We start from the raw sequence: 17,448 nt of genomic DNA on the forward strand, positions 1-17,448 counted from the left end.
GCAGAGCTCCATACATTTTTATTTTATTAACGCTATGCATTAAAATTGATAGAGGACCGTTTTGGATGCACTCTGTCAAGAATAATTGCTCCTCAGCGTTGTGTTACAAGACAGCATCTAATCAAATGGTTCGGGCAAGGTCATAATCTGTCAACGTAATGTTCAAATGATTTATGAAAATATCATCTGAATCCCAGTCATGGTGTTGCAAATTGCTTCTGGTAAGCTGCTGGATTTGATAACACACGAGGTTTGCTTGAATTATAGAAAGGAAATTAAAGACACTGTCTTAGTATACATAAAGCTGCCTTTGGCCTGTGCTATCCAGGAATATGAGCCAATTGTCAATACATATAAACAAAGATTTTGAGTTTCTTTTGCTGATAAAAGTGAATGGAGCAATTTACTGTCAACTATTCACAGTCAGTATTAACTACAGCACTTTGCATTTATGTAGCTTCTTTCGTACAGGAAAACTTTCTGAGTTGCTTCTAAAGAAATTCATGACATGTGGGTGTTGCTAACACTTATTATTAATCTCAATTTATTTCAGTAAGTGACTGCAATCTGTATAGGGTAAGTACACCGACAGCACTATGAAGAAAAAAGCTTCCATGATTTTGACTATAACATGAAACAAGTGGTGATATAGCTCCAAGGCAGGATGATATATGGATTGGAATAGAATTTGCAAGGCACAGTGGTTATCATTGCTACCTCAGAGCCAGGGACCCGAGTTCGATTCCACCCTTAGGTGACTGTCTGTGTGGAGTTTGTACATCCTCCCCTTGTCTGTGTGGGTTTCCTCTGGGTGCTCCAGTTTCCTCCTACAATCCAACAATGTGCAGGTTAGGTGGACTGGCCATGGGAAATTGCCCATAGTGTCCCGGAATGCCCAGGTCAGAGCGGTTAGCTGTGGGAAATGCAGGGTTATAGAGTAGGTGGGTGAGTCTGGGTGGAATGTTCTTCAGAGTGTCGGTGTGGACTCAATGGACTGAATGCCTGCGTCCACACCATAGGGAGTCTATGAATGTTGCTCCCAGGAAGCTGCTCTTGTCATAGTGATGGAGGTTGTGGCTTTGGAAGTTATCGTCAAAGGAGTCTTTGGTTGGTCTTAGTTTGTTGTAGTCCATCCAGCGGATGGAACGCACTGCTGCTACCTTCTGTCAGTGATGGTGACGCCTGAGGTGGAGGTGGAGCAACATTCCCTCTAAGCTGTTCGGGCGCTGAGAACCGCCACACACATCAGTTGACACATTGCTTCCATGTCTGGAAGCTGCTGCTGAGTTTGGACTTCGGAGGTCTGTGCAACAGTTTGAAAAATTAGAGGGAATATTGAGATAGAGGCTTGGAAGGGATAAAGCAGGTGAAGCTGGTCGGACTCCAGACACCTGGAGCACTCCTGCAGCACTGTTCTGGGGCTGAGATGATTGGTCTCCGACCTCCTTTTGTGTTAGGTATGACTCCAACCAGTCAGAGATACAATATAGAGCAAAGGTTCTCAACTGATCACGGGAACAGAGGGACTTGGCTGTATTTGCGCATTGGCCATAAAGGTATCAGGGTAGATTGAGAGAGCAGTTAATAATGCACAAAATATCCAATGATTTATTAATAAGAGAATGAAGTAGAAGAGTAAAATGATTATGATAAACTAGTATAGAAGATTTGTTTGGCCTCAGCTGTATACTGCGTCCTGTTTTGGGCTCCACAATATAGGAATTATGTAATGTGGATGTATAAAGAGTCCATAAAATGGGGATCATAAACTTCAGACCTAGATACAGATTGAAGAAGTTGGGACTGTTTACTTTGGAGCAAATGTGATCGAGGCATGAGATTCTGGAGAAACAGAGAAGTGTGGAATTAAGCCATTTTGATCTTTGAGTGCAACTATGAGCAGCACTGCAAGCTGTACTTTTCTGTGTTATTTCTAGAATTATAAATCTGTAATGTGAATGCTAACTTTAAACTAAAGTGCAGATCTCAAGCTGGATATGGTAATTGTACTGAACAGGCTGTTCTCAATAAAATGAAACAAAGACCTACAGATGCGGACATCTGAAATGCAAAACAAAAAACCCTCAAATTGCCGGAGAAACTAAGCAGGTCTGGCAGCATTTATGGAGAGAAAACAGAGTTAGCATTGCGAGTCCAGTGACCCTTTTTCAGAGTATACCCACTGTTAACCGCTCTATTCACAGCATTACGTCAGGGGATTGTGATGCAGTTATTTCTGTGCTGTTGTCTCTGCTTCCAAAATTGCTACATTTCACTGTTTTCGTGCAGTATTCCTGAATTAACAAGATTTCTTGTTAGATCCTGAGGAATCTGAGTTTCCAGATGTAATGCACTGGCAGAGAGACACAATTCCATCCAAGAGCCAAGGATGTTGACACATTATAGATACTGTCAGCAATTGCCTGTGTCAATATTGGATGGGGGAAAAGAAAAACTAGTGAGAATGAGTGCTTCTGAAGAGAGTTGCATGTGGCAGGAGAGCCACTGAGCTATTCTTAGTACTTCCTGGGAGACCCACTGATGCATGTATCACAGCCTTAGAACATAGAAAAGTACAGCACAGAACAGGCCCATTAGGCCCACGATGTTGTGCCAAGACTTAATCCTAATGTAAAATATAGTAATTTAATCTACGCACCCCTCAACTCACTGCTATCCATGTGCATGTCCAGCAGTCGCTTAAATGTCCCCAATGGCTTCGCTTCCACCACCACAGCTGGCAACACATTCCATGCATTCACAACTCTCTGTGTAAAGAACCTACCTCTGATGTCTCCTTTATAACTTCCTCCTAATATCTTCAAACTGTGATTTCTCGTATCAGTCAATCCTGCCCTGGGGAAAAGTCTCTGGTTATTGACTCTATCTCTTCCTCTCATTATTTTATACACCTCGATCAGGTCTCCTCTCTTTCTCCTTCTCTCCAGTGAGAAAGGTCCGAGCTTATTCAACCTTTCTTCATAAGGCAAGTCCCCCAGTCCAGGCAGCATCCTGGTAAACCTTCCTTGCACCCTCTCCAAAGCCTCCACATCTTTCTTATAGTAGGGCGACCAGAACTGGACACAATATTCCAAGTGTGGTCTCACCAGGGACTTGTAGAGCTGCAGCAAAATACCTCTATTAATGAAAGCCAAAACACCATATGCTTTCTGAACAACCCTATCCACTTGGATGGCAACTTTGAGGGGTCTATGTATTTGCACACCCAGATCCCTCTATTCCTCCACACTGCCAAGAATCCTGTCTTTAATCCTATATTCAGCATTCGAGTTCCACCTTCCAAAATGCATCACTTTGCATTTATCCAGGTTGAACTCCATCTGCCATTTCTCTGCCCAGCTCTGCACCTGTCTATGTCGCACTGCAGCAGCCCTCTATACTATCGATGACACCTCCGACCTTTGTGTCATCTGCAAATATACTAACGCACCCCTCAACCTCCTCATCCAAGTCATTTATAAAAACTACAAAGAGCAGAGGCCCAAGAACAGAGCCCTGCGGGATCCCACTTAACACTGTCCTCCAGACAGAATACTTTCCATCTACAACCACTCTCTGCCTTCTGTCAGCCAACCAATTCTGAATCCAGACAGCCAAATCTCCCTGTATCCCATACTTCCTGACTTTATGAATGAGCCTACAATGGGGAACCCATGGGAAAGCCTTCTCACAAGCAGAAACCTTTAAATGCTTTACCCTCCTCTAGTGTAAACCTATCCTCCACTGATCTCAGCAGAAAGAACAATGTCAAACAATTTGTGCATAACTCCTTAAATGTAATTATTATACTCCCTGGAATAGCACAGCAATAAAGCAATATTTGGCACTGAACTAGATAAGGAGATATTAGGTCAGATGATCAAATTTTGGTTCAAGAGGGAAGTCTTAAAGAGGAAGAATGAAGCAGGGCAGTGGAGAGAGGTATGAAGGCATTCTGGAGCTCAGGCCCAAGTAGCTGAAGGCACGGTCACCTGTTTAGGAGCAATTAAATTCAAGGATATTTAACAGGCAAGAATTGTAGTAGTACAGATATTTGGAGGATTGTAGGGTTGAAGGAGATTAGAGAGGTAGGGATGGGAAAGACTGTAAGGAATTGAAAATTAATGTAAGAATTTTATCACTGAGGTGCAGTTTAATTTGGTGATAGTGTTGGTAAATGAGGAAAGAGATAATAAGATGAATGGACTTTGACTGGGTAAGGTTATGAGAAGCAGTGTTTTGGATCTCCTTAAGCTTAGAATGTTGGAGACCAGCCAAGAGTGAATTGGAACAGAAAGGTCTCGAGGCAACAAAGGCTTGAATGAGGGTATCAGTAGCAGATGATCTGCAACTGTGGTGGGAATGGGTAATCGAGTAGAGCAGGTGGTCCTGCTGACAAGATCAGAATCCCATCTTGGGGGAGTCACTGAGAGGTCATTGCGGGGTTGAAGACAAACTGTAATCTTACAGGAGTGATGGACAGAATTATTTAAAAGGCTTAATTCATTTAAAGTGATAGTGAGGTTCTGATAAAGTGATGCACTGTCAGCTACAGTGGAAGGAAAGTGCTTTGACATTGGTGCTAAATGGGTGTGCCTTTCATTGATGGATCATTTGATTTTAATTTTGGATTGTCTCATTGGTGTCTCATTCCTATTCAATGCTTACACACAAGGTATGTTTATCCTAATCTTTGCCTTCCAGTGTTAGCTTAGCTTTTGTGTCAATTCATGCACATTTTGTTTGTCACTCTGGATCCCAATCTCTCTTTCCCTTCTCTTTGTCCCCTGGCTACCACACTCTACCTAAGTCCACAGCTTCTATCTGAGCTATTCTCAGTACTTCCCAAGAGGGGCCCTGATACAAGTATCACAGCCTTTTCACAAGCAGAAACCTTGAAATGCTTTATTTTACTCTGGCATAAATCTATCCTCAACTAATCTCAGCAGAAAAGGCAATGTCAAACAATCTATGTACTAATATTAGTAATGGGTTCATTGTCTCCTTGAAAACAAAACCACAGAAACGTTCACAGAGGAATCATATTAAAATGGCCATGTACCGGTTACCCTTTTCCGGCAATAACAGGAAGAAATACTCTAATTGGTTTCTGTCACTGATCTGACTACTAATTTGGAACATCTCCTTCAACACATACATTTGAATGCTTTGAAACATCAGCACACTGTCCAAGGCCTCCCACGCAAGTTCATCTATCATTTCAAAAAAGTATTCATTCATGGGATGTGGGGGGTTCTGGCCCAGAGGGCAGTTGAGTGTTAACCACATTACTGTTGTTCTGGAATTACATGTAGACCAGACCAGGTTCAGATGGCAGATTTCCTTTCCTAAAAGGCATTAGGAAACAGGGTAAAGGACTATTAATCAATAAGTGAGTCACTTTTATTTCTCTTTTAATCTATTACTATTGATTTTAATTTGTTTGAGTGCTTCATCAGCTCTCCATGGGATGAAAGTAGTAATTGGAGGCTTTCCACTTTTGACTGATCTGTGCATACTGCTAGAGATCTGGGATCATATCTCTTGTTTAGGGTGAAATGTGTCATCCAGGAAGATTAACTCACTCCCTTCCATTTATATACTCAGCAGCTGCTTTAAAAATGATTCACAGATAAATATTATGCAAAATAATTTAGCCATGCAACTGAGAAACTGAAATGCATAAAAATATCTGTCAGAAACTCATAACACTGACAGGGTCAAGTTGCTGCTAGCTATATATTTAACTTGAAGCGCTATGTGAAGTATCATGGCATTGGCTGCATCAATTGTAATAAACCGACATTTGAAAAGTCACGTTTTTTTAAAATCAGATTAAATGCCCTAGCTGCAACGTGAATGCTGTTGTGTTGGAAATATTGTGCAGCACTGTTTGATAATCAGTAAATTGATGGCATCTTATTGATACAATGGTGTGCACTGCATACACAGGAATAAAGTTGATAACCTGAATTACTGATACAAACTGATGGCACAGTTGGCTTTTCTTGCAGTCACTTCTCTCCTTTTATTGATTTTCCCATGTTAACTACTGTCAGGGCGAACAGCTCAAGTTCCTCATCAACACTGATTCTGTGTTTCACCTGACACCAATGCTTTCGATACCGACAGCTCGCAGCTCTCCCAGAAATGTAAACCTAACTGAGAAGTGGCTATATTTCCCAGTGTTACTCAACATAGCAATGCATTTACAGAATCGTGAAAACATAAGACAGACTGGGGGTCCATTCTGCCCAATATGTTTCTGCTGGCCCCATGGAAAAGCAGTTGTCTCACATCTCTGCATCTTATCTGTAAACCTCTTCAGCTCACTTTCCAACTCTCCTCTGTAAGTATTGCTGGAATCAGCTTCTATCACCTTTCCAGAGAAAATTCCCAAACCTGACAACCTGAAGTGAAAACATTATTCATGCCCCCTCAGAACCTTTACCTGAGAATTGTAACTCGATGACCTCGTGTTATTGATCCACTCCTCACAGGGAAATTCTTCTCACCCTACTTTATCAAAACATCTCAGCTTCTTGAAAGACTCTATAAGATTGACTCTTAACCTTCTCTGTTACAAGTAGGTCAGTCCTAACTCAGGAACACAGCTGAGCCCCTTGTCAAGGAGGCATCATCTGGACAGATGTCCTGCAGATGGAGATGTCCCAAATACAAACAGCTATGTGTTCACTTAATACTGCCAACTGTCACTGTCTACAGGCAACAGGTAACTGCTTCAAATCTGCAAGTGTTTGCATTTCAGTACAATACCAAACATCTAATATCTGCTTGAACATAGAACATTACAGCGTAATATAGGCCCTTCGGCCCTCGATGTTACACTGACCTGTGAAACCAATCTGAGGCCCATCTAACCTACGTTATTCTATTCTCATCCATATGCCTATCCAATGACCATTTAAACGCCTTTAAAGTTGGCGAGTCTACTACTGTTTCAAGCAGTGCATTCCACGCCGCTCAACCTTCTCGAAAACAAAAACAGCCTCAAGTCCCTCAGCCTTTCCTCGTAAGACCTTCTCTCCATACCAGGCAACATCCTAGTAAATCTCCTCTGAATCCTTTCCAAAGCTTCCACATCCTTTCTATAATGCAGTGACCAGAACTGTACGTAATACTCCAAATGCGGCTGCACCAAAGTTTTATAAAGCTGCAGCATGATCTCATGGTTCTGAAACTCAATCCCACTACCAATGAAAGCTAACAGACTTTATGCCTTCTTAACAACTCTATCAAACTGGGTGGCAACTTTCAGGGATCGATGTACCTGGGCACCAAGATCTCTCTGCTTACCTACACTACCAAGAATCTTACCATTAGCCCAGTAATCTGCATTCCTGTTACTCCTTCCAAAGTGAATCACCTCACACTTTTCCACATTAAACTCCATTTGCCACCTCAAAGTCCAGCTTTGCAGCTTATCAATATCCCTCTGTAACCTCCAGCATCCTTCGTCACTATCCACAACTCTACTGACCTTAGTGTCAGCTGCATATTTACTAACCCATCCTTCTACACCCTCATCCAGGTCATTTATAAAACTGACAAACAACAGTGGACCCAAAACAGATCCTTGCGGTACTCCAGTAGTAACGGAACTCTAGGATGAATATTTCCCATCAACCACCAATCTCTGTCTTCTTTCTGATCCAAACCACTAAATCACCCTCAATCCCCAGCCTCCATATTTTGTGAAATAGCCTATCATGGGGAACCTTATCAAATGTCTTACTGAAATCCATATACACCACATCAACAATTTTACCCTCATCTACCTGTTTGGTCACATTCTCAAAGAACTCAACAAGGTTTTTGAGGCATGACCTACTCTTCACAAGACTGTGTTGACTATCCCTAATCAACTTATTCCTTTCTTGATGATTATAAATCTTACCTCTTATAACCCTTTCCAACACTTTTCCCACAACCGAAGTAAGGCTCATTGGTCTATAATTACCAGGGTTGTCTCTACTCCCCTTCTTGAACAAGGGAACAACGTTTGCTATCCTCCAGTCTTGTGGCACTATTCCTGTAGACAATGACGACATAAAGATCAAAGCCAAAGGCTTGGCAATCTCCTCCCTGGCTTCCCAGAGAATCCTAGGAAAAATCTCATCTGGCCCAGGGGACTTATCTATTTTTTACACGTACCAGAATTGCTAACATATCCTCCTTTTGCACCTCAATCCCATCTAGTCTAGTAGCCTATATCTCAGTATTCTCCTTGATCACGTTGTCTTTTTCTAGTGTGAATACTGATGAAAAATATTCATTTTGCCCACTCTCTATCTTCTCTGACTCCATGTATGACTACCCACTACTATGTTTGATTGGCCCTAATCTTACTTTAGTCATTCTGTTATTCCTGATATATCTATAGAAAGCCTTAGGATTTTCCTTGATCCCATTCGCCAACGACTTCTCATGTCCCCTCCTGGCTCTTCTTATCTCTCTCTTTCAGTCTTTCCTGCCTAACTTGTAACTCTCAAGTGCCCTAACTTAGCCATCACAGAAAAGGCTGGAAGAACTCAGCATGTCTGGCAGGAGATGTGGAGAAAAAAAAGCTAACCTTTCAGATCAAGGGCCCCTCTTCAAAACCCCTCTGTTAAAATCTCCATTTCACTGTTCCCAAATTCTGTCAGTCCCGCTGAGTATTTTCAGCATTTTCAGTTTTTATTTCAGGTTTCTAGCACCTACAGTATGTTGTCTTGATCACTTTAACTCTATCCTGCTATTTGTTTGTCACTTATCATCTTGAAAGCTGGAAGCCCTGTACTTGGTTTGGAAAATATCTTGTACAGCTACAATTTTAGGGGTTGGATATGGAGCAAAGACTAGCAGATTAAAACTTTGATACAAAATCAGTGGCCACAGTGAATAACATCGATTTAATTCACGAGAAACTAATACCATGTTGGTTCCTTTCAAAAAATAGATTAACTGAATAATCACAGAGATTGTATCAAATCCTCTCAGTATTACTGTCTTTTCTGACTTTTACTGACAAACATTCCCAGACAGACAAGATATTAAAGAAGAAAAACAGTGTTTTCATTGTTTAAAACATTGATTTCTATTTGTGATTATTGCTTTGGGTGCTGAGATGTTGCTCTACACAGTAAATAATAGTTTCATTGCCCAGTGATTAATAATCACAATGAATGAAGTTTTAATGTTTATAAGGATTAAGAAAAGGAATTGTTTTCAGGTTTTCAGTCAGTAAGGCTTACAGCACAAAGCTGTTATAATTCAGCACAGCTTGCAATATCTCTCAGACAAGCCCAAGGGTGCATTTGTGAGCAATGACAAAAACATGTTGCACTACTTTGATGGGAGATTCACTTCTGAGATTGAGACTGGGCCATGTCAGAGTAAGCAGGCCATTTTGTTACACATTATTATTAATTGTAACTAACCTAGGGTATTACATGCTAACACGGAGTGCTCAGAAATGGCAAGCAGTTTATTCCTTAGTACGCATATATCACGTCTCAAAATAATGAAAATCTCCTTATTGAAATTGCTTTTAAAAGTCAAACATATAAGAGACAATCACAGTCTCGAGTTTAGGAATGTATAAAGCAACAAATAGATAGATATCGTGAGATTCTATTGCCTCTTAAAATGCAAGTATTCAGCACAGACTCAGGCCTATTATGTTGCAGTGACATCTCTAATTACTCAGGACCATATTTTCAAGACACAGCACTGTTTTTTTTGGGAACTGTTTTATTTTAAGGAAGTGAGATAGCAACATACCCTAGATGGGCCTCTGTAGAGGCGCCGGAGCTGGTCAAAAGCTTGGATCTGCTGTGGTTCCAGTGCTGCCTCTGTTGGCTGTTGCAAAGGAATGAAAGAAACAATATGTCAGAATTATAAAGTACTATATTGAAAGTTGGCAGCAAATGATTACATTCAATAATGTTCACTGATTGCACTAACTTTCCTGTAAAATTAACTATTTTGGAATTACTAGATTATAAATCCAAACAGAAAGCAAGTTTTGAGCATTGCTAAGAAGTTGTTGAAACTTTTCACCTTGCACTCATCAGGATGAACGCAAAAATGCCAAATTTAAATTGCTATTCTGTTAAGAATAGTTGCTTCAGATATACACACAAATCTAATTAATTTTGCTATTATCCATTGGCATTCCCAGTGTCCCTTTCTAACTCAGTACATCATATTATAAGACTTGCAAGAGAGTACAATAATGCTGAAGGACTTTGAGGGGACTGAAGTCACATTTCATTGGATTCTGAAATGTACACCACTATTTTGTGAATTTGGTTTAATTCTATTCACTTATACCTGAAACAACAGAAACAACTGAGTGACAAAGGGATGAAGTTGGCCACAAAGATTTAGCAAGTCAAGTCTGCTGTTCATGAGACAGTGCCCACAGCTCATTAACTGCACTTCGCAGTTATATTTGGAATAATGTTTACTATAAAAATTCACATGAACTTTTGCAGTAAATTGACATATCAATAGATTGCTGGCTTCTTTTGATGTCCAGAAATAACCTCGCTGTTCTGGTCACATCTAGCAATTTATCAAAATGGTTCAATTGAGTTACAGCAGAATAATGAACACATGGGAATGATTTGAACATTGACAATGAATATTAATATGAGTACCAACTTGAGCACAACCTTAAATTGGTTAGTGCTGAACAAAGCATGTTCAATTCAAATGTACGTACTAGTTCCAATCTGGGTATATACTGTTCGAAGATGGGGAGGTAAATACTGTAACTTAGATTCAAAAGCAAAGAATAACATGCAAAGTGGCAGGAGCAACTCATTCTGAGGAGAGAGTCAGGGACTTGATAATGATTTGAAGTTGCTATGTAGCCAAGTAGCCCACTGAGGTATGACCACTTAGTTGAGAGATATAAGCCTAGGAAAAGGTAAACAGCCATAAACCAAACTTGACGAACAGTGCTGAGACAGAGGAAACTCAGGGAGATAAGATATTGATAGGCACATATTATTCCTCTCAGTTAAAATATCCAGTCAGTGTGTGGCAATGAACAAAACAAACATAACTGCATGATGAAACCAAAGTCTTGAGTCAGCAGGCAACAACGTGGTAGTTAGTGGACAAAGAAAAGCTATTCCCATTATCTTATGGAATGGGGATTGGGAATTTATGGTTTCGGTAGGAAACATACAAGGGGCCGTGAGGAAAATCTTTTTGGCCATGTCAAATGGTGGATTACCCACAGATTGTTGGAAGTGGAATTGAACAATTATTTCAAAAAGAAATTGGATTGATATTAGCGTGAAATAAACTTGCAGGGGAATGGGAATAGAATGGGGTAATAGGGCTGACTGGATTACTCTGCAGACTCAGCATGGATTCGATGGGTTGCCTCTGGTGTTGCAATGACTTGAAGAAGAAGTAACTAGTGATTAATATGGAGAAGCTTGGTTTGGTGGTTGAGACAGAAAGTCTAGAATCAGATAAGAGAAAATTTTAAATCAAAAAATAAATTTTGGAAATAATTAGCAAATCTGGCAGCATCTGTGGAGTATTCTGATGTCAGGTCTTTGCCCAGAAAAGTGAACTCCATTTCTGTCTCTGCAGATCTGGCCTGACTTGTTGTGTCATTCGAGTCTTAAACCTTCCTGTTTTAATTTCAGATTGCCAGCATCTGCAATATTTTATCTTCTTAAGTGACTGACTGCTGCTGTTTTTGCAGCTGAGACTGGGCTGAGGCAAGACTGCAAAATCTCCCTTCCTGGATGAGTTGTGACTGGCTGAATTGGCTCTTTTGTTTTTGCAAAAATTCAAACCTTCCTTGCCCCTTTACTTTTCAAACTCCTATCACTGAAAATCACAGCTGGGGAAGGGCTACTTTCATTGAAATGCAGCGCTTTAAGCCTTGTACAATCACTTCGAACTTACACAGCAAATTATTCAGTTCAGTTCTCACACAATTTTCGGCATTCAGCTGTCACATATCTGACCTTATGCTGCAAGTTTAAATTCTGTCGAGCATTAATCCTTTATTCTTCAGAGGATGTCAGGACATGGGCCGACTATAAATAATGTTTAATGGATTTGAATAAAAACAAGTATAGCTTGACTCACCTCAAAGCTACAGCAGTTTGAACAATCTTGAATGTAAATTTGATTAAGAAACAGGGAGTGAAATCAGCATTGGATGTGAATACTGAACAGCTGATAGCAAATTGATAATTAGCTGCACCCACAATGAAAAATACAATTTGTATGAACTGTAAAACTACTTCCTCCATACATCTTCACCCATGTACGTACATGCATGACAGTTTTCTTTTAATTTATTCATTTGTGGGATGTAGGGGCCACTGGCTGAGCTAGCATTGGTTACCCGTCCCTAGTTACCCTTGAGAAGGTGGTGGTGTGCTGCCTTCTTGAATCGCTGCAGTCCACCTGCTGTGGGCTAACCTACAATTCCCTGTGGGGAGGAAATTCCAGGATTTTGAGCCAGTGACAGGGAAGGAATGGCGATATATTTCCAAGTCAGTGAAGAAGGCTTGAAGAAACCTTCTAGTAACTCCATAGGCAGAGCACAGCTTTTGTGGTCTTTCAATCCATCCTCAGGATGATGTTCATGTTTGTTGATATAAGAATGTAAGAACATAAAAAATAGGAACAGTAGGAGGACATTCATACCTTCAAGTCCACCCTGACATTCTATAAGATCATGGTTGCACTGTTCCAGGCTTTAATTCCTCTTTGTTGCCATCTCCTCATAGCCCTCAATTGCCTAGAATTTCAAAAACTCTATCCATCTCCTCTTGAAATCCTCACAGTGATCTATGCTTCACAATGTACAAGGGTACAGAATTCCAGACATTCACTACCCCCTGAGAAAAAGAAATCCTCTGTATGTCAGTTTTGAATGAATGTTCACTTAAAATGTTACTATGTGCACTAGCTGAAGATTCCAAGATTCCCAATCTCAAAAGCAATCATGCCAAAACCATTAAAATCTTGCATGTTTCTCTAAGATCACCCCCATTCCTCTAAACCCTAAAGACTAAAGGCCAAATCTGTTTACCTGTTCTTGATAAGTCAACACCTTCATTCCAGGAATCAACATTGTGACTCTCTTTTGAACAGCCTCCAATGCCAGTATATTCTTTTTTAAATACAGGGATCAAATGCATACACAGTACTCCGAGCGTGGCCTCATTAGGACCCGGTACAGTTGTAACGAGACTTCCCTGTTTTTCACCTCCAGACCCCCAGCAATGAAGGACAATATTTCATTTGCCTTCCTAATTACTTGCTGTATCTGCGTGATAATGTTTGTATTTCACGCTTAGGACACCCAGATCCCTCTGTGCTCACCTTCTTGGAATTTCTTAACATTTAACTACTAGTCGGCCTTTTAATACTAGAGACCTTGGAATTCAGACTCATAGTTCCTTGAAAGTAGAATCGCAGGTAGATAGGATACTGAAGGCGGCGTTTGGTATGTTTTCCTTTATTGGTCAGAGCACTGAATATAGGAGTTGGAAGGTCATGTTGTGGCTGTTAGGCCACTTTTGGAATATTACGCAAATTCTGGTCTCCTTCCTATTGGAAGGATGTTGTGAAACTTGAAAGGATTTACAAGGATGTTGCCAAGGTTGGAAGATTTGAGCTATAGGGTGAAGCTGAATAGGCTGGGGCTGTTTTCCCTAGAGTGTCGAAGGCTGAGAAGTGACCTCAGAGGTTTATAAAATCATGAGGGGCATGGATCGAATAAGTAGACAAAGTCTTTTCCCTGAAGTGGGAAAGTCCAGAACTAGAGGGTATAGGTTAAGGGTGAGAGGGGCAAGAAAGAAAAGGGAACAAAGGGGCAACGTTTTCATGCAAAGGGTGGTGCTTGTATGGAATGAACTGCCAGAGGAAGTGGTGGAGGCTGGTACAATTGCAACATTTAAAAGGCATCTGGATGGGTATATGAATAGTAAGCGTTCAGAGGGATATGGACCAAGTGCTGGCAAATGGGACTAGATTAGGTTGGGATATTTGGTCGGCATGGACTAGATGGGCCGAAGGATCTGTTTCTGTGCTGTACTTCTCTATGACTACACATTTTCCTGCAAAAAACTCCATCTGCAAGTTTTTGCCCACTAACTCAACCTATTTATATTCCCTTTCAGATTACTTATGTCTGCCTAACAAATTATTTTTGAATTTTTAATACTCAGAATGTTTTGAGTATTCACAACGATCAGTTGCCACAGTTACAGCTTCAGCTTGTTAATGATGTAAGCCAACATATAGCTGTTTTATTTATTTTTAAAGGCTTTCCCTCACAGGAAGGACAGGTCATTTGCCACAGCAGTGACTGACAGGTAGTTACCTTCAGAATTATAACCTGAAAGCAGATAGCTATGTGAAATCAGTACACGCATTGCAGGTTCACCACAAGGACTGCAGGTATTTACCACTGACCTCTCAGGCCAACCTGGTATGGACAATAAATCTCTCAGGCACCTACAGCCCAAGAACAAACAATAAAAATAGATACCCATTTGGATGAAGTGTGGAGCAGTGAGTGAGATCAGTATAAATGATTTATGTAACAAGACTTAGCAGTAAAGATAGTTGATAAGGCTTCTTTTGCTGGCATCACAGTCTCATTGGTAAACCTAACCAGTTGTGACAGCAAATGAGAAATGAACCACCACATTCACTCAACTTCATGTTACAAAACTTCAGTTCAAGTTTCATATAATGTCTGTTCTCCACAAATTTCTCCTCCATTCTAAGTAAATTAAAAGGTTTGGTGCCCAAAGCTTTTCCTTTTGAAACGGATGTTTCTTTATTTAACGGTAACTGTGCATGCCAACAAACTCGTGACTTCTGCAGAACCATCTCATACACTCCTTATTAGCCAACGATGCTTTTCACTTAAAATTACTTAAAATTTCTACTTCTTTTCAAGAAACATTCATTTGATTGACAATACTGTCAAGCAATGGCCCCTCTAAACTTTATTTTTGTGCACATGTTGTTTGTTTAAATGCATGTTGATGTACACAATCTGTCAGCAGTCTGAACAGGACCTTCACGAATGTTGATCTGAAAGGAACAACTGACTCCAGTACAAAACACTCAATTCCACTATTGCACTAACCAACTTATTACAGCTATGTTCATGAAACAGAAATATACCTCAGCTTCAGAGTCAACAGCATGAATTCAGCAAGCTTTGAGAGATCAGCCGATGTGCACTTAGTGTCAAATCACACTATGTATCTGCAGGGAAAGTAGCTGCAAAAGATTTTTGCTAAATAATTACTTGCAATCTGGCAGCGAATACTAAGTCAGTACACTGAAAAGCAGCTTCAAGTGTTGCAGTGGAGAAATGATCCTAAAGCATGGGCATTTCAATATACAGCATGGTAGAGTATTTCATTAAATTTATCAGTAGAACTGAGTTGACCAAATGTCTATCAGGAACAGCAGCATCGACCAAATGGGTCACTGGCCGTCACCATATAACAATCACAGTACACACCTGTTAGCACAGATCTGTTCTTAAACATCACAGTTATGAGGGGCATGGATAGGATAAATAGACTAAGTATTTTCCCTGGGGTCGGGAAGTGCAGAACTAGAAGGCATAGGTTTAGGGTGAGATGGGAAAGATATAAAAGAGACCTAAGGGGCAACTTTTTCACGCAGAGAGTGGTACGTGTATGAAATGAGGAGCCAGAGGAAGTGGTGGAGGCTGGTACAATTGCAACATTTAAAAGGCATTTGGATGGGTATATGAATAGGAAGGGTTTGGAGGGATATGGGCCGGGTGCTAGCAGGTAAGACTAGATTGGGTTGGGATATCTGGTCGGCATGGATGGGTTGGACCGAAGAGTATGTTTCCGTGCTGTACATCTCTATGACTCTATGGCTCCTTGTTCCTCTGGTGTTTGCCGGGTCAACAAAAATGCAAGTTAAATACAGGCACAGCACACACTTATCCAAGTAAAATTACCTAAAAGCGATTGTTTTGTGTGGTGTGTATGTTTATCCTCTTTCAATGATGAATACTGAAGCAGAGTTTCTTAGAGAGAGAAGAGAAATGGGATTAGGTTTGGATTGTTCTAGCAAATGGTCAGGCATAATAGGAGTCAAATTTCTGTTTCCTGTTCTGTGAACTTGCTACCATTCTAGTTGTGAACAAACTGAAACACTTGTTTATAAAACCTCTTTAATAAGTTACTGCATCGTCCATCTATCAGGTATTTACCTTTCATCTACTGCACCATTGTCCTCTGAAAATGACTTAAACTCCCCCCTCAAACCTATCGAGGAAATTTAGCCACATTTAGCCACTTTTCAGCCATATCCTTAGTACTGACTCCACAGAACTTGGAGTTGAAAAGTGCTGTTCTTGCAAGACTTAATCTTGCCAAATGCAAATTAGTCAAGTCAGTGCATCTCCAATAACTCTTCTGGCAGTTAGACTGAGCATGTCATAACTGCAGCATGCTGCCTTAGCAAATGTTCACAAACTCTAAGCTACACATGGATTCCTGCTGTTGCTGCAAATCAACTTCCAGCATGCTAAAGGCTAATAAAATCAGCCGCATCCTCATTGTTACTTTGTCCTCTATCACTAATCAATTTTGTTCTTCAATGGAAGGTTAAACTTTTTGTGAACTGTCTATCAGCATTAATGAAACAGACAGATCACAGGAGAAAAGATGATGATGACTGATTAAGATGCTATTTTGAACCCACTTTGATTAGCATTAATATTGATAATTCTATTGAAACTAGGTGAAGTATCGCTCAAGGGCGTCATGGAGGACATAAATCTCCTGTGGAGCAGAAGGGCTCACTTCATCTTGATTTTCAGCTCATCAAATTCAGTGAAATGCCATCAAGTGAGAACTGTCTTTGGAAGAAGAGAGGAAAACATCAATAATTAGGTCTGGATGATATCTTTTTACTCAGCACTTTAATTGAAAAATATATTGTTCAGACATATTAGCATTACAGGCCAGTTGGTATCTAAACGGTCAACAATGCAGAGTACAATTTCTTCCCTCATGTCTGATTGAACATTCCAATAGTATACAGGGAGTGACTGGCTGGCTTTTATTGAGCTGTTTCCAGAAATGGGTGGTATTTCTCTTGGAGTTCAGCAGGACTGAGAAAATGAAGAGAGGCCATACAAAGCAGAACTGTAAGAAGATGAAGGGAGGTGAGGAAGTGCTGCCAACAGAATGCATTACCAACTAGGTGTCTTAAGGGAGCATTTCTCTCACCTAAACTTCAGCAATAATCAATGCCTGAGGTGTCTTCTTTCACCAAAGGCTGTGACTGAAATCTACAAACTGCTTCAGTGACAGCTACAATCTTAAAGCAGGACAAAGACAGCCATAAGCTCGTGCTCTGGTTGATGCTGTATCCAGCGGTGTGCTAATG

General features: G+C 40.5%; 1 protein-coding gene across 4 annotated transcripts in view; it reads right to left on the reverse strand.

Moving 5' to 3' along the window:
- Nucleotides 1-17,448, reverse strand: part of vps8 (VPS8 subunit of CORVET complex) — a 570,470-nt gene that overhangs the window by 25,823 nt on the left and 527,199 nt on the right. For 3 of the 4 annotated variants that reach the window (XM_043693080.2, XM_043693078.2, XM_087988772.1), the window contains one exon: nt 9,784-9,861. In XM_043693080.2, coding sequence (XP_043549015.2) covers nt 9,784-9,861 — 78 coding nt within the window. Of the gene's footprint in view, nt 1-9,783; nt 9,862-16,009; nt 16,079-17,448 lie in introns of all 4 variants that reach the window. The other variant, XR_015757598.1, reaches the window with a different exon arrangement.

Source organism: Chiloscyllium plagiosum, unplaced genomic scaffold, assembly GCF_037043375.1.
Source record: "Chiloscyllium plagiosum isolate Xiang-an unplaced genomic scaffold, Cpla_swu_hap1 HiC_scaffold_7, whole genome shotgun sequence".
Lineage (NCBI taxonomy): Eukaryota > Metazoa > Chordata > Chondrichthyes > Orectolobiformes > Hemiscylliidae > Chiloscyllium > Chiloscyllium plagiosum.